Consider the following 22,963-nt stretch of genomic DNA (forward strand, 5'->3'; position numbering starts at 1 on the left):
ATCAATAAATAACACTTTTTATTGAACACGCCCGTCTCTTCTTTTCTCTACAATCTGGTGAAACTAAACACGTATTGACTGAGTAAAATAGCTGTCTTTTGTTTTCACACGACTCTAGAGATATACTCTTGATCAGGGAGAGCAAAGTTGTCATGTTCTATGGTTGTCAGAAACTAAATCCCTTCTTGTCTATCCAGGGAGGTTAAACTCCTCCTCACCTATTCGAGAAAGTTTCTAGCGAACTCTGAGCGAGCTGGCACACAAAACTTAAGTCTAATATCGTCAGTAGAAGACCTAGTTAACCTCTGTCCTACGTCTATATTATTGAATATATTATTCTAATGCGCAGAGCCTATTGGGATAATAGGAACTACACTACACTACATATTAGTCACCCCTAAGGTATGCCCAAGATATCTCTCTGGGCAGGGTGCATTGTATGTGAAAGGTAGCACATCCCCTGATGAGTGTGGCATGTCCTGATAGTGCATTACTGACCATTTCGTTTCTCACTATTGGAAGGCTACCTGTTCCCATAGGACAGAATGGGGAGTTCGTTTATAATATCTAATAAACATAACTGACCCAAGGAACAAGCTGGCAAAATAAAGTTTAGTATGCCTGAACTCAGAATGTTAAAGTGCATCTTTTAGTGAGGGTGATTTTTTCATTCCGTGTTTGAAAATACCACTTTTAGAAGGTATTTTCATGCCTAACTATCCAGTGTGCCTCTGCTAGGTTTGTGTATTGCATGTCTGGCTTTTGGATGACAGGGGCTGGAGAGGGGCTGGGCATCCAGAAGTCCGATGAGTCAGGAATGGGCTGAAAGGACCTGGGGGAGGAGATTTCCTTTTCACCTGAATGGACCTGGTCTGCCTTTAACAAAGCTGTCTCCACCTCCTGCCAGGAAGCTGCACCAGTGAGGACAGAAATGATTTTGGCTAGGTACAGATACTCTCTGTCTTCAGAGAACAAAGGATTTTGGTGTATAAAAAGAGGGGCCTAGACCCCAGACTTTTAGTTCACTTCTGGGAATCAAGAGAAACCTTTGCCATGGAGAAGAGCCTGAGGAGGAATACTGCCCCTGTGCTGTTTGCTGTCTGGGGTTGGCCTACAGTGGCTGCTTGCTGCTAAGGAAAGGAGAAAAGGACTTTGCTGTTTGCTTTGTCATCTTGAGGAAGATCTCCAAAGGCTTTTAACTGGGTTTGCCTCCTGTTCTGAAGTCTCAGGGCCACAAAGACCTTGTCTCTTCTGCCTCTCTGCATCGGGACCTGCTGTTCTAGCTCCTACAGAAGGATATTTTAACACCAACGCCAGCGAGCAATGCTGTAACCTGCACCGAAGCCGTCAGCACCACTCATTAAGGGCACAGCATACAGCTCCGACTTGCACCATAGGCCCGACACCTGCTGACGCCGTGCTGCATTGAGTCCGAAGCCGTCATCGAGGCCGCTGCCTGCACCAGAGCCGAGGACACTGCCCGTGACGTCCACGATGCACCGTCCAGATTCGCACCGCAGCCCCAACTTCATCGACGCTGGTGCTTCATCAATGGAGAGCCGATCCTCGATGTGGGTGACTCCCTAATCCATTGACATTGCACCGTCGTAAGGACCCGACGCCTCGCCACCTTCGTGACGTCACCTCCCCGACACAGTAAGGAACAGACGACTCTCATCCCCTGCGCCACAGAAACGAACAGAGGCTTCACCTCCCCTGAGGTCGTAAGGAACCAGCGCTGCTCGGCTCCAACGAAGCATGACCTCCCCAACGCCATGCACTGTCTTTGCTTTCATCAATTCCAAGGTAATGTTCTTTGTGGGTCTGCTTGTCTCTGGACCCCGACGCAGTGCACCTCTCCGGTCGGTGCGGTTCTGTGAGATTTTCATCTGTCACGACGTTGTAATAACTCCAGGTGGAGTTATCTGTTGCTACAAGCTTTATTTGAGTGAATAACCTATTTTCAAGGATATTTTTGATACTCTATTGTAGATTTTTGTCGTTTGGTCTTGTTTTGGTTTAGAGAAAAATTACTTATTTTTCTAAACTGGTATGGTGTCTATTGTAGTGCTTTCACTGTATTACTGTATGTGTTTGCAAATGCTTTACACACTGCCTCTGAGATAAGCCTGTCTGCTCGTGCCAAGCTGCCAAGGGGGTGAGCATGGGTTATTTTAGGAGTCGATCCCCCTTACCCTGACTAGAAGCAAGGGCCCCTATTTGGACAAAGGTACCTACCTCTGCCAAATAGAGACCCCCATTTCTAACAGACCAGGATTAGTTTGACCATGAAATACATAAGAGGTAGCCAGGGAAAGGATAGACAGTTGGTGAATTATAAGCTCCCTGGACTGTATTATTGTGGGCTGTTTGGAGAGTAGCCTCCCTAAACGTTTGAAGCTAAACAATGCCATAGCAACACAGCTGTCTGTTCAGAATGTTATTCTAGCTACTTTGTGATCTTATCATAGACGCATCATGCAATCATATGCCCACAAACTGATCCCGGTTGAAAGTATATCTGTATTCTTATCCTGAAAGCTCATCAAAGTCTGTTAAAAGGTCATACAGTAAGAAAGAGGACATTAAAAAAACTCTATACTGCAATTCACGCCCCCAGCAAGATTTCATTTCATAGACCCCAGGTGACCAGGCTACCTATCTAATCTAAGGGAGGAACTAATCTGAATGAACTACTATAAGAACCAATACTTGTACTCAAGCAATGGAAGAATTGACTGGAAGACATTCACTCAAGAGGCATATTGGTGCTAGAAAAACAAGTAGCTGATAATGGGCTGTGGAGCAGTAACTGAATAAAAGAAATGGCAAGATTTAAAAGCTTTCTTGACCCTCAGAATGTGAAGAGATGGCTTTCAAACCCAGAAGTAGTGCATTCCATAGCTCAGGAATAATAACCAAGGACAATCTACTCCCAATCTAGATTTTTTTAAACCTAGGGACAGTGAAATTGGGAGAAATAATGGAACATAATCTTTTCACTAGATTGCACACAGCAGAGCAGGACTCTAGAGGGGGGCCTTCGTGGTCCATTATAAACTCAATGAATAAGACATAAGGGCTCAAAAGTGAAAATTCATAACAGCTGTGGAAATGTGATCAGTTTTTCTTTGTCCACACGCAACATAAACAGCAAAAGTCAAAATGTTGCTGCAATGGGCCAGATCAGGGTGACCCAGATAGGGGAGATTGCAATAATCTAATCTTGATGATACACAAAGCAATGTCTTGGATGAGTAACTGCTGGGGCAGGAACAAAAGTACCTTTTTCAATATTTAAAAAAAGATAGATGAGACTACAGCCTTGTATTGTGGTACAATAAATAGTTGAGAATCAAGGTAAACCTCAAGAGGTTTCAGTGATATTTAATGTATCTGTGTAAAGCCCAAAGCTGCGGGAGAGTGTTATCCCATCTATTTAGGTATCTGCCTGACATTAACAGCCTTATTACGAGTTTGGCGGTCCAATAACTGCCATGCCTGAGGTCACGGTCTCACCGCAGCGAGCTCAGACGTCCAAACACCGTATTACAAGATGGACCGATTGCTATTACAAAGACCACGGCTGACCCGCCTATACCGCCAGCACACCATAGACACCCGTGGTCATGGTCCAGGAAAAGCAGCTGCCATAAGGTGGTACAGAGGAGTTTCACTGCCATCCATATTATGAGTTTGCTTTCCAAAGAGACCACCAGCTTCAAGTTTGACGAAACACTGGATTTGGGGTGCATACTCACCGCTTTTCTTTAACATCTGTTAGAGTTCGACGTGGATCCCTTTCTTCAGGTTCCCTCTTCACAGCAGCATCTTCACCCCAAGGATTATGACCCTGTTTGCGGCGCTATACATGTGAGTCCTTTTGTACCATATACCCATTGCCTGGACTGCCCACATAAGGGCCAGGCTTCAAAAATTAGTAGGTGGTATTTTTCTACCTGTATCATGCATATGTGTGCATTCAACATATCTGCAGTCAAAATGCTTACACAGGCATCAATACATATGGAAAACTAATTACCACCACCACAAGATCGTAGCCACACCACGGACACTGTGGTAAACATGTAATACGGCGGTCAGAAGGCCGCAAGTGCTGTGGTCTTCTGACAGCCGCTCAGTTCTGGCGGTCAGATGACTAAACTCGTAATCAGGCTAAAAAGCTCTGCGTTATTAGCATTTATTTGCTGTAAGTTTAACATCAGCTATTGTTAAACAGCTAGGAGACAATTAGGTAACTCCCTGACTGAGCCAGGTGGTTGCGGGTCTAGCTGACAGATGATCTGAGTCTCACCTAAATATGATAGAGCTGATCTGCCATAGGTTTTAATAAACATATTCAAAGGACAAATGTACAAGTTGAAAAGAATGGGCAAGAGAGAAGAGCCCTAGGGAATACCGCAGCAGACCCCTTGCGCTTAGAAGTAACAAGGTGGAAAAACTACCAGTTTTCTAATCTGTAATCCAACCCTTACCCTGTACAGATCATCAAATCTCATTGTGATAAACAACATTTGCAGTTTCCACGTGAGACTTGCAAAGAGCTAGACTGAACATCATGGATCTCTGCCAAAGAGTTTTCACGTCCCTGGGAAGACATCCAGGTTTTGCTTCACATAATGCTGTACCACATTAAAACTTTATCACAGAGAATAACAAATATTACATCCTTCATTTCCTGGAGGAGTAATCACTTGATTCTTCATGGGCATTGGACATTCTCTGTAATTTGCAGTACTACTAAGAAATGTCTTTTAACCAAATCATGCTCACTCCCACGATAAGAAAAATACTGCTGTGCCCAAATTTTGCCAAAGAATCTTATCTATCCAAATTCATGAAGAATGTTTCTCAGGGAAAGTTTGACGGAAGATTGTCTTGACAAATAATAAAATATTATCTCAATGGAATTGTCTGTACTGTACTGCTTAAAAAACCTAATTAGTGCATGCTGTGTATTTTTATTTCCGTTATATTTTCTGCTTTTCTTTTCACACTAGCATCCTATTTGTATTACAAGGCCAAATGTAAATAAAACTAGATTTGATAACTCATGGTAAATGTTAAACATTTCCTTAGTTAGTAGTGCATGGATTCATTTTACATTGAACACCTTCTTGGCTCATTTGATGGCTTTACTGTGACCATTCCTGTCTCCTGCTTTGAGTTTTATTTTCTGCAGCCTGACATATTTCCATTCTTGTTCCAGGTTGGAGTTAGAACATTACAACTCCACTTGGTCTCGGTTGAACCATTTAATGAGTGATTTGATAACCATTGGGCTAGCAGAGTTTGACAATCCTGTGCTAACAAACAAGTTGCAAATGTCCATCGAAGTTCTTATGTAGCAGCCATGATGACAACATTTCAAGTTGTTGCATAGAAATGACTGTTCAATAGGGATGTGCGGATGCATTGTGTAGTTTTAAGAGTAATTTAGCCTGAGTCTGTACGGTTTAATATTAAGGAAAGCATTACTATTGTTTGTGGGAGGCTGAGACATCTATGTGCAATGTTTATTTATTTTTGCAAATGGAGAAGAAATTCCTTGCTGCTACAAAATTGAGACCTGTCAGGATGGTGTTTGGACAACACACTGAACAAAAAAATATCATGAAACAAAAATATAATTTGTCAAGAATATTGAGATGTCCAAAATATTGTGGACAGAAATATCAGAAGAATATTGTATTAAGTGCTTTCCAAAATATTGTTGTATATAATATCGTTTTTATGTTTATTTTTTATGTTGTTCGTAGTATTTTATTTGTGTTGTATGTTAATTTGTATATTCATTTTTCATTTCCAATGTATTTATTATAAAATGAAAATGGTATATTTTTTAAAGAATTGTATTTAGTCATTTTTTAATACCTTATAATTACATTTTAGGAGAAGGATTTTAGGTTTATAGAGTAAACATTATAGGGAGATCTTTAAAATATATTTGTATTCAACTTTTTAAAAACATTTTACTTATTAGTGATATGATATTTTATTAATGCAATTATAAATGTTATATTTACTTCTTTTTATTTAATAGGAAAAAAGTTGTAGAAATTTGTAGGAACAATGTTTATTATACAAATGATGTTTTACTATTTTCTAAATATTTTTTATAAAGTTTGTATTGTTATTTTTTACAGCATTTCTTATACTTTTTGTGAAAAACAAAACATTTTATATATTTTGTTAACATAGTTTCACATATTGGTATTTTTCAACCTTTTCACAAAAATATTAGTTTTTTCTCAATTATATACATTTTTATTACAGGTTTTATATATATTTTCAAGTATATTATGAATAATACTAAATTGTAATATTTATTGTTTGATAGTACTATTTACATTATACTTTAAATAATTATTTATATTTTCATAGTACATTTATTGAAATTTTTGACATATTTTATAACACTTTAGGGGTAGGGACGTGGGTAGATCTAGTTAATGTTAGTCATAGTGTTAGTTTTGACTCTGACGGTTATTTAGTCGTTTTTTGTTTTCTCTTGTTTAGTAGTGCTATGTGTTAGGCCTACTTAAAGTTTTGTACTAGTCTCATGTTATTTTAGATACAGTCATGTTATTTGTTGTGTTTATTTCAGTTTTAATGTAATGTTTATGTTTCATTTGAAAATAGTGTTTTGTGCGGGTGTGTATTGTATCTCTTGTACAGGTTTATTGATAAGACATCTTTCCACGGACATGTGCTTTCTGTGTTTGTTACTTTGGTTTCTAGTAAACCAATATTATAATTTTTTGTTTCCTTTGATTTTTTGGGTTTCCTTATGACTTTGGATTACTTGGATGGATTTACCTTTGGCTTTTTCATTTTTGGATGTGTTGCAGTTCTTGCCTTTATATTGACATTTTGGTGGATTCTAGTTTGACAACATGGACCAAGATCTACAGATACAGAGCTATAAGTCTAGTTTAGTTATTTATATATGGTGGTAATTGCTATATTTTATCATCTATATGCATTTGTTGTAATTATAATGTATTGTTTTATCTTTCTGCCTGTTGAATTTACTTAGTTCAATGTTGGTTTTATTTCTAATGTTGTGCTTTTTGGTTGATATGGTTGATATGGTGATTTTTAATTAATTATTAAAAATAATATTTTTATTTTTCAGTCTTTTTTACTGTGTTATGCATGTGCTGTTTTGACTCATATATAAATATAATTGTTTAATATTGAGTTCAAATTGTTAAGTTATGGTGGTGTTCACCTTTGTTAAGGTTTGTTGGTTAGTGTGTAGGTAGCTGGGTGTTTCCTATTAGGGATTTTGCTATTGACTCTAAGTAGTGCACTTCTTTGTTGTATAAAGATTCTAACTTTACATTGTGACATGCCAAACAATCTACTGGTTTGTTCACTTATTTTAGATTTAATTTGATTTACTGATTTCTCAATTCTTAGTTGTTGGTAACTTTGTTCTTTTGGTAGGCCATCTAAGAATTTGTATAGAATAGGTTGGGTTCTTCTTAGTGTGGCTTGGAAGTTATTGTTTCATTCTTCTGCTGCGTCATTGGTTTTGGCTTCTTGAGATATGGTGCTGTCATAGACTTTCCACAATGGTATTTGGAATTTGGGTTGCTGTCTGTGTCCATAGCGGTGTAGTCTGCCAAACCAAGTATCTTCAAAGAAGTCCATTAGGGTACTCAGTTTGTGTTTGTTTTGTTGATGAAATGGACATTTATATGTAAGTTGTAGTGGTTGGTTACATCTGTTCCAGGGACATACACTAATGCAATTAGTTATTTTATTTCAAATGCAAAGAGGATGTTGGTTGCAACACTTAGTGCAGATTGTTGGAGATGTTTCCAAATTATTTGATTAAAATGTTAATAACAGCCTGAATGACTGTGTGTGGGCATAGTTTAAGAATTGTTTGTTTCATGACTTGTTCAAAGTTGATTATTATTTTTTGTTGGGAGTAGTTCTTGATTTTATTTTCAATGCTATTGAGTATTCCATAGTAAGTGCTACATTGTTTATTATGTAGCAAGCCACATGTGAGGGTTTTATTTGTGTTTTGATCTTCACCATCTATGGTGTATATCTGAGGGAATGGTCTATAGCACAATTTGAATGTCCCTTCCATTGTCCATGTTTGACATTAGTTAGCTTAGAATTAATAAATTATCTGCTATAGCAAATATAAAAACATGTTCGTCATTATTAAGACTGTCATGTAGGAGGAAGGGTTCATCATTATGTGTGGTGGTTAAGTGTTCAGGAATATGGATGTCTTGGTATTTTCTAAACCATCAGGAGAATCACTGGTGGCTTTCTAAACTTTAGTGCTATTAATTGTTTTGCAGTCAATATTGCTGACAGCTGTCCTGTGATGGGTTCGGGTACTTTAGGGAGTATATCTTTTAGAATTGTAGTAGTTATTCACTCTTTTAAATCTTGAACTACATGCTATACTTCCATTTCAATGGCATTTGGGAGTTAGTTGTGTTCTCTCATGTTAATAACATCATAATTTTTCATAGTAGCCACCCATATCAAGCATTAGAATAGTATGTTGTACATTTCCAATTCACATTCTCTGTGCTTGTACTTTCTTGGCTGTTAGTGTAGCCCATGCGCAAGAGTATTTTTGCCTTTTTATGATGTGATTTATCTTGTTTTTCTGTCCAAAAACTTAATAATATAGTTAAATAAATTGTAATAATGTTACTTTTGCTTTGCTACTGTATATAACATTTTACAATCATTTTATATTTTATACTTGCAGATGTGTTCATGATTATAATTGTCATTCTTCTTTTCCACTTATCCATTGAAGCTGTTCCAATGTAGATCAGGTGGTTTGTTTTCAGTTAGGGGAAAAAAGTTGTATTAGTTATATTTTAAACAATTGTTTTTGAGTAGTTTGTAGGGTTTGAAAGCTTTTGTTTTTATTTTTTATGTTTAAGGTTTTGCTGATGTTTAGAAGTGCTTTGACTTTATTTGCTTATTATGTGCCTTTCTCCAGGTCTTTGATTGTGGAATTTTATTGGTGGTTCTGTAGGTTGTGGATTGTCTTGCAGTTGTTCGGTACTATCTAAAGTTTGGTAGATACATAAGAAGAAAGAGCTTGTTTAATAATTTGTACCTTAACGAATTTAAAATAAGTGACTTTCAATCATGTTAATTTAAATGTTTTACTTATTTAGGTACGGTAGTTGTATATTTTGATTTTCTTCGAATTTTCTTTTTTGATTTTCGGTTGCTAATCTGGCAGAGTGTCTTTGTCATGAAGCTTTAGTGTTTTTGGTGTGGTTATTTGTATTTCTGTTTAATATTTAATATGCATTTCTGTTTTGTGTGTTATTTTGGATATATTTTCTATGTTTAATTTTATTTATTAATGATACGTCTTATATTATATTTATTGTAGTATGTATTTTTGTTTGATAATTATTTCATGTATTGTAATATATTTTAATTTTATTTTATGTATTTAAAGTTTATGGTAATTTTCTAATATTTAAATAATGCAGTTAGATGATTTAATATTTCACGTTGAGTTTAATTGTATTTATTTGCTAAAGTAAAATAGAGGTTTTGCATTATTTTGTAAAATCTTTGCTTTATTTTCTGTGATAATACTGTAGTCTAGATTGTGCATTTCGATAGTTTTTACATTTTATATAGTTATTCAATGATAACAATATTTTTCTTTTCGATATTTGGGGCCTCATATTTAATAATAATAGATACTCCAATATTTTCATCTTCAATATTTGTGTTTGTGTTAATTAAGTATAGGATGGCAATATTTTTGTAAACAATTGTTTTTCTGGGATATTTGTGAATTAATACTGTTTTAATCAATATTATGTCATTTATCCATCTGGATGCCTATTCTCTATGTTATGTTATGTTACTTTAATTTATATTGTGCACAAATCACCCCATTAAGTGGATCTCAGTGCAAAGCATGTGAGAGTACAGGTATGATGATAAAAATAGAAATCCATATTATATGAGGCAGTAACACATTCGATTTGAGGTTATTCTTCAGCTAGAGTATTGTGGCACATGATTTTCTTGGTTAAGGTGTTCATTTTGAAGTTGGCTGGTTTGTTGAAATAAAAAATGTGTGATACTTCTAGAGCACCTAAAAGATGTTTCCTTTGATGCAAATATTTAAGCATACAAAAAAGTGATGAACAGAATGCTTGAATTAATCTCATCAACTGGTAATTACTCGGACCTCATCCCAGTCCATTGTTATTTTGCACACCATGCCACCTCAGTTTGGATCCAGCCATATGCAAATAAGTCTTGACCATGCTCCAATGGTAATAGTCCATCCCAACCTACAAAGGCAAGTCCTCCCCAAACCGAAACAGAAGCAACCAACAACCGGTTACGCCGCTAATATGGCTCATCAGCTGGGTATAACATGGTTCCAGAGTATACATGGGGACAATGTCAATCAGATTCAGCTTATACATTCCCTAGGTACCAGATTTGCTAAATTACCCAACTGCGCATGATTATTGGATGGGGGCTATAATATGGTAGTTGATATTCAAAAGGACAGATCTGCATTGCCTCTGCAAAATCCCACTTGCAGGGCAAGCTCTTGGCAGGTTAAATCTTGGCTCACACAATGGCAGTTGACTAAGATATGGAGGGAAAAGCGTCCAACTCGAGATGAATATTCACATTACTCAGCCATGCACATGGTATACACATCGTTAGATATATTTTTAGGTAAACATAGGGCGAAACTTGAGATAACAGGAATGCAGTATTTTGGAGGACACAATCAGATCAACATCCATTATGGATGAGGGTGGAGATTGGTGTCCCACAACCCCTTTGCCCACTTGGAGATTGCAGGTAGATGCACTCTTGTACACCCTTCAGACAAACAGGAGGGGGAAATATTCCACACCAATTCAGGGAAAACGAGGGACGGGCAGTGATAACACCTCTGAATGGCAGCTTTTAAAGTTGTATTGCAGGGCATATGCCTCAAACTATTTATGAAACTCGATAGATCTTAACCCATCAGTTAAAAGAACAGGAACAGTAGATGTGTGGACCGGAGATGATAAGTGTCATTGACCCAGTGGTTCACAGACAAATCAAGGCCAGAGATGAACAATATCATGATCTGATGCTACAAATCAAGCGTCTCAATTATAAAGAATATGGACTTCATTTATGAGGTTTTGATGCAGGGCAGCACCACAAGGAATCTGGCTGCACTGCCGTTCATCAAAAAAAGGGCAGGAATGCACTGTATCTATATGATATGGTGCACTCCTGCCCTTTTCCCCTGCGCAGGCGCATAACGGACTGCCATGCGCCAATGCAGGCACTCTTGTGCAATGGTGCGAGTGTCTGCGTTGCCTGGCTGATTTATTTGGTGCAGGAATGGTCACCTTCCTATGCAAATTAAATCAATTCAGACAATTTCCTCTTTCTATGTGTGCTGCAGAATGCAGCAAACAAAGAAAAAGGAAAAAATACGGAAAAAGGAAATATTTCCCTCATTGCGCCTCCCTGACACCACCCCTGGTTTCGCACTAGATTCTGACACATTCCCAGGTTTACTCATAAATCTGGGAATGCTTCAGATTCACCCACAGCAACACCCATGGAACACCCCTTTCACACTGTTTTCTGCGTGAAGGGGGCACACATTTACAGGGCCATGAAAACCCACATAAAGTGGCGTTAAATGGCCTTGTAAATATGCCTGGACTCATTGCCCCTCCAGAAAGTTAAAAAAGTGACTTTTCCGCCAGCGCAAAAGTGCAGCAAGGGAGCTCATAAATTCAAACAGTCAATCAGAGCATTTGTGAGGGTCTCAAGGCGCTGGGGGTGAGGGGTGCGGCTACTGCTCGTACAGCCAGGTCTTGAGTAGCTTCCTGAAGGTTAGTAGGAGGATGAGGAGGGTATTCTAGTTCTTGGCGGCAGGGTGGGAGAACGATCTGCCGCCGGTGGTAATTCTTCAGATGCGGGGGACTGTGGCGAGGGTGAGGTCGGTGGGGCAAAGCTGGCGCTTCCGGGTGTAGAAGGTGAGTCGTCTGTTGAGGTATGCCAGTCCGGTGTTGTGGAGTGCTCTGTGTGCGTGGGTGAGGAGCTGGAAGGTGATCCTCTTGTTGACAGGAAGCCAGTGCAGGTCTCTCAGGTGTGGGGTGATGTGGCTGCGGCAAGGGATGTCGAGGATCAAGCGAGCAGAGGTGTTCTGTATGCGTTGTAGTCGTCTCAGGAGTTTGGCCGATGTTCCTGCGTAGAGGGCGTTTCCGTAATCTAACCTGCTGCTGACGAGGGCCTTGGTGAATGTTCTTCTTGTTTCTGTGGGGATCCACCTGTAGATCTTGCAGAGCATGCGGAGGGTGTTGAAGCAGGAGGACGAGATGGCGTTGACTTGCTTGGTCATGGAGAATGTTGGGTCAAGGATGAACCCTAGGTTGCGTGCATGGTCGGTGAATGTAGGTGCTGCTCCCAGTGCGGTCAGCCACCAGGAGTTTTCCCAGGCTGAGGGGGTGGAGCCAGGGTGAGGACTTCCATTTGGTCCAAGTTCAGCTTCAGATGGCTGTTCTTCATCCACTCGGCGACGGCCTTCATTCCTTCGTGGAGGTTGGTTTTGGCGATGAGGGGGTCTTTGGTGAGGGAGCAGATCAGCTGGGTGTCGTCGGTGTCGGAGATGATGTTGAGGTCGTGCAGTCGGGCGCCGTGAGCGAGCGGTGCCATGTAGATGTTGAACAATGTCAGGCTGAAAGATGACCCTTGGGGTACGTCGCAGATGATCTCAGAGGCTTCGGATAGGAAAGGGGGAGGCGACGCTCTGGGTTCTGCCGGAGAGGAAGGAGGTGGTCCATTCCAGAACCTAGTCTCGGATCCCTGCGTTGTGGAGGCGTGCAGGTAGGGTGCGGTGGCAGACAGTGTCGAAGGTGGCAGACATGTACAGGAGGATGAGGGCAGCGTTTTCGCCGTTGTCCAGCAGGATCCTGATGTCATCGTTGGGGGTGATGAGGGCAGTTTTGGTGCTGTGGTTGCTGCGGAATCCTGACTGGGATTGGTCCAGGATGCTGTTCTCCTCGAGGTAGGGGGTTTAGATGTCTGTTGATGGTCTTCTCGATGACCTTCACCAGGAACGGGAGCAGGGAGATGGGTCAGAAGTTCTTGAGGTCCTTTGGGTCAGCCTTAGATTTTTTGAGTAAGGCATTGATCTCGGTGTGCTTTCAGCTCTCCAGGAAGGTCGAGGTCTCAAAAGAGATGTTGATGGCCTTGCAGAGATGGGGTGCGATTGTGGCGCTGGCTTTATTGAAAATGTGGTGGGGGCATGGGTCTGACGGAGAGCTGGAGTGGATGGTGTTGATGATTTTGATGGTGTTGTCGTCGTTGATGTTGGTCCAGGTGGGCAGGGGATCGGTGTGGATGGTGGCTGTGAGGTCGGGGGACTTGGTGGCTGTCGGGGTGGTCGGTTGTTGAAGCTGTCGTGGATGTCTGCGATCTTGCGCTGGAAGAAGGAGGCAAGGGAGTCGTACAGGTATTGCGAAGGTGGGATGTCGTTGGTGTTGGAGCTGGGGTTGGAGACTTCCTTCACGATGTTGAAGAGCTCTTTTTTGTTGTGTGCGTTGTTGTCTAGACAGTCTTTGAAGGAGGTCCTTTTGGCACATGTGATGAGGTCTGCCCTATGTTGCTAATTCAACATGGCCAGGTAGAGTGAGGAGGACACCTACTGGCATGGCTAGTTTGTGCTGAAAAGGAGCAAAACCCAATTTATGCCAAATATATGGCAGTCAAACAGCTTTTCTAATGGGCACTGAGCTTTTTACTAATTATTTCTATCCAACACCTAATGTTGGCAAGTCTTTAAAATAAATCGTTTCCTCCCATAGGGCTGTGTCTCTCTCATCTCATTCTATTAGCTGCTTGATGCATCTTTACACATTTTATTCAGGGTTTTCACAGGAACGCCTGAGGGATTATTTTACAACTGGAAATAATCACACTGTTAGCTACTTTCAATTCTTTATTTCACATATGCAGGATTTACAGAAAGCAATCCTTTATTGCAACTATTTCACAGTATTCTCAGTGCCAATGGATCGGGCTTCGATGTGCTAACCAGCATTTGGCAATGCAACTCATGCGAAAACAGTTGAGCATACATGTATGTATGTACATGCATTAGCATATTGAAGCTTCAGCTATTGGTGTTGCTGATGCTTGCGTTTTGAAATGTGGCCTTTAATTAATGCCTCATATACTCTTTATATATGACTGTAATTTTACAGTTTGTTGAACAGCCGTTCAATTTGCCATGTAATTATCAGGAAAAATCTGCAATATTAGCAAATATTGTTTGTGTGACATGGTGCTCTTCCAAATTGCTTCATACTTTTGCTGAATAAACACACATTGTCACCAACTCCCTCCTCTTCCGGTTGTGGGAGTGTAACATACAACTCCAGTCCTGAAGCAATGAAATAACTTAGCTTGTTTGAAACAGTCTGAGAACATTTTAAGTCCTAATGTTCGTAAATAAACTTTAAACCCATCTGTCCTTGAGGTCAGAATACCCAGAGAAGTGGTGTCATCTCTAACATTGTTGTTTCCAGACTCTTCCACCAGCTACTAAAACATATGTCAAAACACAAAAGGGCCAGTCTGTTAATAAGGCATTTCAAGAATGTGAAACAGTCGTCCTTTAGTACTCTTTTGCATGACTTTGTGAATTGGCCACAAAATATATAAACAAGGATTATAAGTATTATTCAGGAAATATACAGGTCCTCTGTGGGAGTTGGGTGGCTGGAGTACAAGATGGGTGAGGGAACACCGGGGGCCTCCATTATGAGCCATGCGTACTTCAAGAACTTTGCCTGGAGCGGTGAGGCTAGTGTTGATATTTTCTTATTTTGATGGCATATGAGATGTATAATCCACCACTGTGCTTAGAAATGGTGGTTTTCACAATGAGAACTTCCACTGTGACACTGTTATTATGGTTTATGTTTGTACTCCTAGTTAGGTGCTTTGTTTAATTCTAAAAAAAACTAATTTAAAAAGATTCCCAAGCAACATATCTTTCATTCTGGTTCTCCCATTCCAATGCGACCTGCCAAAATCCGGTATATATTGATGGCAATAACAACTATTTTTATCATCCATATAGGGACATCTTTTTAATCTTGCTATTGTTAGACCTGGCATCTTTGGCGTGGTTTCCCCTATCTTTTTGCCTCTACCTCCTGTATTTTTGATGCTGTGCTGGATTTCGTTTTTGCTGGTTTAGATGCTTTGGACACTCTGCCACTGCTGATCAGTGCCAGAGTGTAAGTGCTCCCTGTGTAAATTATTATTCTGATTGAATATACATGTATGGCATATTTGTATCACTATGAAGTCCCTAGTAAAGTGCACTGGGTGTGCCAGGGCTGGTGATGACAAATGCTACTGGTGGGCCTGCAGCACTGATTGTGCCACCCACAGGAGTAGCTCTAAAATGGTGTCTCAGGCCTGCCACTGCAGTGCCTATGGGCAGTTAGAACTGCCATGTCCTCCTGGTCAGTGTCCCCACTGACCAGGCCTAACCCTTCCCTTTTTGTGCACATCAGTCACCCCTATGGAAGGCCCAAGGTACCCCCCTGGGCAGGGTGCAGTGTGTGTAAAAGGTAGAGCATGTACTAGTGCAGGTGACATGCTCTGGTAGTGAATGGCAGCCATTTTCGTTTTTCACTACTGTAAGGCTATCTTGCTCCATAGGTTAACATGGGGTATGCTGGCTACAGTGGTTAACAGCATTTCTTCCCATAGGAACAAAATAGGACATAAGTATCTAGTATCCCTGAACTCAGAATTTAATAACACATCTTTTAGGAAAGGTTGTTTTTAAATCCTGTGTTTGAGAACAGCACTTTTAGAAAGTTGCTGTTCTCTTGTCTGACCCTTCTGTGTGCCTGGGCCTGTTTGTGTATTGACTGTCTGGTTTGAGAGTGACAGGGGCTGGGGGATTCCACAGGAGGCTGGATGAGTCAGCACTAGGCTGAATGACTGCAATTACAACTGGAGTGGTGGGAGGAGTTAGCACCTGGGCTGAATAGGGCTGTGCCTGCCTTCCACAATGCTGGCTCCACCCCCCTGCTGGGTGGCTGAGGACCCTGCCCCTCACTCTGAAAGGAAAGATGCAGCCAGCAAAACAAAGTGCTCAGGATCCACCCAGAACTGGTTTAGACCGGGCTCAGGGCCCACATGCACCAAGAGAACATTGACTTTAGGGGTATAAGTACAGGACCCCTGACAACAGAAAATTAGATCATCCTGGAAATCAAGAAGGAACCTCTGCCAAGGAGAAAGCTGAAACTGAAGAAGGAAGATTGTCCTGCTGTTGCTCTGCTGGACTGACCTGCTGTTGCTTTGCTGCCAAGGAGAGGGGAAGGACTTTGCTGTGTGCTGTGTCCCCTGTCTTGAAGGAATCTCCAAGGGCCTGAGAAGAGCTGGCTCCCTGTTTTGAAGTCCCAGGAACAAAAGGACTTCACCCCCCAGCTTCCTTGAACTCTGCTGAGAGAGTTCTGTCCTTCCTAGAGTGCTTGATCCAGTTGTGGGGCCTCTGGAAGTTGTACCTGAGCTGGGAAGCTTGAAACTAAGCTTGAATGACTTTTGAACTTGAAAAGTGTCGCATCGCTTGCTTGCGGAGCGCATCCCCGACAGTACGAGAAGTTTCCCGCCGCTACGGAGGTCGAGATCGTCGCAGCGCCTGACGCCGCTGCCAGAGACGTCGCATCCTTCGTTTGCGGGATGCACCAGACCGGTGCGGGAGAATCTAACATCGCTGCGAGTATCGTCGCAGAGCCTGTTGTCGCTGGGTGAGAACGCCGCACCGCTTGCTTGCGGACCGCATCACGTCGCTGCGAGCATCGTCGCAGAATCAACGCATCGAGGAGCTGCCAGAGAGAGGATCCCCGCTGGACCGCGCATCATCGCCCCGGAGATCGTCGCAGCCCCTACGAGATCGTCGCATCGTGCCTTTGCGAGAACAGACTTCCTACGGAACCTACGCACCGGAATCCATACAAGTGGCCTTCCTCCCCCTACATACCAGATTCGTCGCAACACGCCCGCTGCTGCAGCGGGGCTGTCGCATCGCCTCCCCAGGGTCTCAGGAGCAACGCATCGCTTGTTTTCCACTGCACCAGCTTCTGCTTTTGGAACTTTGTTGCAACTAAAAGGTACTGTGAGTAAACGTGACGCAACTGTGAACTTTTCACGCATCAGTAGAGAATTCTATCGCAACGTAGAGAATTCTATCGCAACCTAAGAATTTTAACGCAACCTTAAGAACTCTTTTTGAAACCATATTCTTGAACTGTGTATGTTGGATTTTTGTCGTTTTGGTCTTGTGTAGTTTATATTAAAAATACCTTTATTTTTCTAAACTGTTGTGGAGTCAGTTTGTGGTGTTTTTACTGTGTTACTGTGAGTGTTGGTACAAATACTTTACGCATTGCCTCTGGTTAGCCTAGACTGCTCGTGCCAAGCTACCTAGAGGGTGTGCAGGGGTTATCTCAGAGGGTTATCTCCTTGCCCTGACTAGAAGCAAGGGTCCCTATTTGGACAGTGGTACCTACCTCTGCCAACTAGAGACCCCCAGATCTAACAGTTATTCACACATACCCTATTGTATAGCATACAAATGCCTTTATAATCTTTTTTAAACTAAACATTCAGTTAGTGGGAGACGTTGGCCTGGATGTGCTGTCCACTAGTTAAAATGGGCACCCTGTACCATTCAAACAACCCTTATTGATGTAATAGGTCAAAGACAACCTTATAAAGCTATCCAATTGATAGCTGTGGAGAGCAGACTTTAGGCTTAATCTTGAAGGATTGTTAAGCAGCTTGTTTTACCAGAACGCAACCTTATTGTATCGGTTAAATGAAAGGAAAAACACACAGTAGTTATAAAAACATGTATTTATTGTTATAGCACACTCTAAATACGTTATAGTATCTGCTACATGCAAATAAACGTAAAGCACACAATATTGTAGCACAGAAACAATCATAAGTAGCACTAATACACAGTGGGCTCCAGGGGCAGACAAAACCACATACTAAAATAGTGGTTTAAGAACCACAACTCGAGTCAAGACAGTGCCTAGAGGATGTAGAATCACTGGTACCCCAAGGAACCACCCGAGGTGAGTAAGTAGGGACCCCACGGAGGACGTGTTCAGTGTGGGAACACAACCGCGTGCACCATACAATTCTATTGCAGTTTTAACGTTTAAGGATCCTTCTGAGTGGACTTCGAAGAAACCCTGTGGAAGTTAGGAGGTTGGAGAGCCACCCCACCTGTGGATACCGTAGTGCCAGAGTTACCTATCCCAGGGAAGCCGGGTGCATAGGTTTGGCGTGGCGTCGGAAACCGCTGGCGATCTCTATGGAGGACTTTGAAGAAGCGCCACTGCTAGGAAGAAGAAAAGCGTCTGTTGGAATCCAAAGGTGAATCCTTGATGAATGAGTATCTGAAAGCAGAGGGGACAGAGTCTGGGTCACTCAGGAGTGACCAGGGGCACATTAGACGAACACCCACCAATGTCAGGTGCTTCAGGTGCGAAGAGGGGGTTCTTCACTCCACAGCCACAGGGACCAGGAGCTGTTGAGGATGACCATGAGCCAGATACGAGCTTTCCCACAAAGGATGTTGAGTGCTGAGGGGTAGGTGACTGGCGGGAGCACCAACACGCTGTGGCAGAGGCAACCTATCCAGGAAGGGTACTGTTGGGACCAGCAAGGTCCAGGAGACTCACCAAATGCAAGAGTGTCAGGGCAAGCCTGTTGCAACCAGGGGAGCCCAAGAAAAGCAGTGTTGACCCTCAAGAGGACCCACAGGCAGGAGGCACAGGAGCCGCAAGGGTGACCTCAAGCAGTTTCACAAAGTAGCATCCCACGGAGCACTTGATGCGAGGAGGTCGGAGTTCTTTGTAGGAAATTGTGCCAGATGTTAGGGCTATTTGGAGCCCAGTGTACTTGTTTTGGGAATGCCAACATGCATATGCACTTGCAAAAGTATGCAGTGCACAGGGGTACGGGTGTTGCAGCCCCCACGAGGGATTCTGACCTCAGACTTGGTGAGAGAGCAGCTCAGACCTGGAGGGACTTGGAAATCCATCTCCTGTGTTGCTGGAGCCGTTGCAGTCCGTAGGAGCTCGGGAGCAGCAGAACAGTCAATCGTGATGTGGTGCCTGCGGTTGCAGGGGAGTGACTCCTTTACTCCAAGGGAGATACCTTCAGTTGTTCTTGATGCTCCACAAGTCATGCATGTAGCCTGCAAGGTGCACAGGCACAGACGAAGCTTCAGACTGAGAGGGAGATGAAGTTGCGTCCAATCGAAGTCCAGAGTGTCCAGACGGTCGAAGTTCAGTGGTTTCTGGTTCAGAAACTTGTGCACATCGACTCTAGGGTCCAAAGCCAGGTAAGCCCTTTTGTACCCATGGGAGAGGGTTGGACAGATTCAGGGGACCCTCCCAGGGGAGGGTCTGGACAGAGGGGAGGTTACTCCCATGTCCTTCGTCCAGTTTTGTGCCAGAGCAGGAGCCAACGGTTCAACTGGTTTTAACTGGACTATGCACAGAGGCACCAAATGTGCCCCTCATGCAGACTTTCTGTCACTGGCAAGCGCACCTACCCAGGCCTAATACATGCTTCAGTGCATGGGAGGCCTCTGGGGTACCTATGCCCTGGGTACATGGATACCATATACTAGGGACTGACAAGGGTACCCCAGTACCCGATCAGGAGTGTACCTTAGTACATAGCATAACCGTTTAGGGAGAAAGCCGATAGAATGGGGTCCTGATTAGCAGGATCCCAGTCAGACTAGTCAAAAACAGTATCACATGAAGCAAAAAGTGGGTGTAACCATAAGAATAGATACTACTTTCCTACAGTTAGCATGCCCTCTAAGAACAATATCGCTGCATCTATTCGTTTTGAGAGAAATGGTTCAATTGTTATACTTTTGAGGCAAATATTTAATTTAAATAGATTGAGAGATTTGATATGGAACAAGGTGAGATGTGGTTCTGTATGTATGTGAGTTTTTAATTGGGGGTGGAATGAGAAGAATTTTCCATTCATTTTACTGTGGACAACAATGAAATATTGAATTATTGACAAACCTTCTTTCAGCACACGTTGTTGAAGTTCGAAATCCTTACCTGTATGGTTAAGTACAATTATAGGAAAATTGGGCATAATTATACAAAATGCAAATCCATCATTCAGCACTATATTTTAAGATGATGCAGGTAAAAATTGGGGGATAAGAAAATAACAAAAAACACAAGTGGTGGGAGTAGCTCCTGCTCGGTTGTGGTCATTAGCATTATTCCCTAATGCTAGTGGTAAAAAAAATTCATGAATAGTACATAATTATGTGACTTAGTATAATGACATTATTTTGGGAATTTCAATTAACAAGCATAACACAAAAGTATGTAAATTACACTAGCGTAATTAAAATTTCGCCCGGGCCTACTTACCATACTTTCATAAACTGATTTGAAATTTATAAAATATGAGGCTGCCTTACTGAGTAGTTTTCTAGTCTTAAAACTGTCTTTTCCAGGTAAAAGGGACTGATTTAAACTGGGTTTTAGCCTGGGTTAAGACAGTCTTTGCTGGCTAAGCACATTGGTAAGAGTATTGGGGTTGGATTAAAAAAAAAAATTGTCCTTACTGATTTAAAGCCGATTTGAATTAGGCCCTAAAAACTGATGTAGTAGGGGAAATATGGAAATATTCCTAATAATAGCTGCCTATAACAATTTCTGTCAGACCTTTTGGTATTTTCTAGCAATGAAAATAAAAGTTGCTTTCCCTTGACCCGAGAAGCAACAAAAGTCTTAGGCCCTCCTGTTGAGATTTGTTTTTGCTATTTATGATATTCGCTTTCTCATCGTTCTTCAGTAACTTTGAAAATGATGAAAATCCAACGTGTGAAATCTTAAAAACGATCCATTAATTGCACGGTTTCTTCTAAAACGTCTGTCATTACATATGTTGTGAGTGATTAAATGACAATACTTACAACAGTGACTGCATCGTTAAGGAGCGACTCTCCAAAGACCAAAATGTGAAGCTTTTCGTTTACATGAATTTCTTCGAAAACAGACAGCACTGCCACAGGGTCCACGGCTGCAATCAAACTCCCGAACCAGAGATTGTGGAGAAGGGATATTTCCTGCAAGCCAAACGCCTCCACCTGGCATATCCCATACAGAGAGACACCAATTCCAAACACGTTCCACATGGTTCCGATCACTGCATACCAAAGTATAGTCCCCAAGTTTTCAAAAAATGGCCGACTGGGCATGAAATAGCCTGCATCTAAAACTATAGGTGGAAGTAAGTAGATGAAAAAGATATCACTGTTCATGACAGGTGGAGACTTGACTTTCACTCCATTTATGATTCCGCCCATGACGAGTCCAACAATTATCAATACGCAGCTTTCAGGTACAACAGAGGGTAGTTTATTGGAGAGGTGGAACCCTGGGTAGAAGTGGGGCAAAAAAGAAACAGCGTACTAGATTAGAAGGAAATATTCTACTTTCATTTCAGGATATATATATTTTTGAATGTACTCATTACTAAACAGTCAGAAATCAAACCTACCAGTGGAATGCACACTTACTGGTATAGTAAATATAAAATCCAATATCAAGTGTTTTGTGAATAGTTTCTTAAAATCCATGTACTTAAACATCCTCAAATTTTAATAGACATTGTGAATCTAAGTGTTAGGCCTGCAGTGGACAGAAGACTTGTTTCAGAAAACCCACGTGGCTGACTAAGTTAATAAATGACATCATTGTCACACTGAAAGTCTTGACCGAGAATGTTTAACATAAATTAAGTTCTAGGTTCTAAGCCTGGCTCTGCCTCATGGCTGTAAATGTCTCCTTTTTTAACATGAATCTCCATGTGCCTAAAATGGTAAAGGACGCGTAATGCAATTTCTGAAACGAATACACCTAGATGCTCAATTGATGTACAATGTTCAGTTGCTGTCCAGCTGAGTTTAAGCTATATGCCAAAGCACATCTTTTTGACACACAATAGACCAAGAATGAGTTATGATACAACACACAAAGATGGAGGGAAGCAAATAGTGACATCAATAAATGGTGTGTTTAAGAGTTCTTTAGTGGTAATTCTAAAATATAAGACAAACCCCATAACCATCACTATGGTTATGGAAAATGGACAGATATTTTCCCAGCCACAGATTTACTGATACTGGTGGATTGGTTACTCTGGAGTGGGTGGAATCCAGTCTACAATGAGTTGGACCGTCAGGGTCCTCTAAGAAATTGGGAATTACCAGGGTAATCGGTAATAATGGGTCTGATTTTTCAATACTATATTACCACCAGGAGATGGGTGTTCGGAGTAGCAGCCAGAGCTGCCAACTTTAAATCGTGAATCCAGGTTCAAGTCTCAGTGTCTCCTCAACAGCCTGTGCTTCTGGGCAAGTTCCTTAATCTCCTTGGGCCTCATTTATGAGAAATGACGCATCGCTGCGTGAAAGCAGCGATGCGTCACTTCTCAGTGCGCACTCCTTGCGACATGATTGATGCGTCATATTTACAGTATGACGCATCATGTCGCAAGGAGTTACAGATACGTCAGTATTTCTGACTTATCTGTAAGCGCAAAAGTCACGCATTGCTGGGGTGTGTCACAAAAGTGACGCAACTCCAGCAATGTGTTCTTTCACATGGGGAAAGCCCATGTGAAAGGGCTTGCGTCAGTCTTACACCTGCTGTGAGGCAGGCGCAAGATTTTGACGCAAAAGCGTCCTAAAAGTGACGCAGTGAAATCTCATAGATTTCACTGCGTCACTATTACGAGGCTTTTTGCGTGGGAACGCCCCCTCTGCATACATTATACCTGACGCAGG

At 41.7% G+C, this 22,963-nt stretch overlaps 1 protein-coding gene across 1 annotated transcript in view; it reads right to left on the minus strand.

Annotated features, from left to right (window-relative positions):
* LOC144827705 (sodium/hydrogen exchanger 2-like) overlaps positions 1 to 22,963 on the minus strand; it is a 621,902-nt gene that overhangs the window by 496,861 nt on the left and 102,078 nt on the right. Inside the window, exon 2 of the mRNA XM_078685917.1 lies at positions 21,089 to 21,552. Within this exon, the coding sequence (XP_078542043.1) occupies positions 21,089 to 21,552 (464 nt within the window). The remainder of the gene's footprint in view (positions 1 to 21,088; positions 21,553 to 22,963) is intronic.

Source organism: Lissotriton helveticus, chromosome 4_1 (genome assembly GCF_964261635.1).
Source record: "Lissotriton helveticus chromosome 4_1, aLisHel1.1, whole genome shotgun sequence".
NCBI lineage: Eukaryota > Metazoa > Chordata > Amphibia > Caudata > Salamandridae > Lissotriton > Lissotriton helveticus.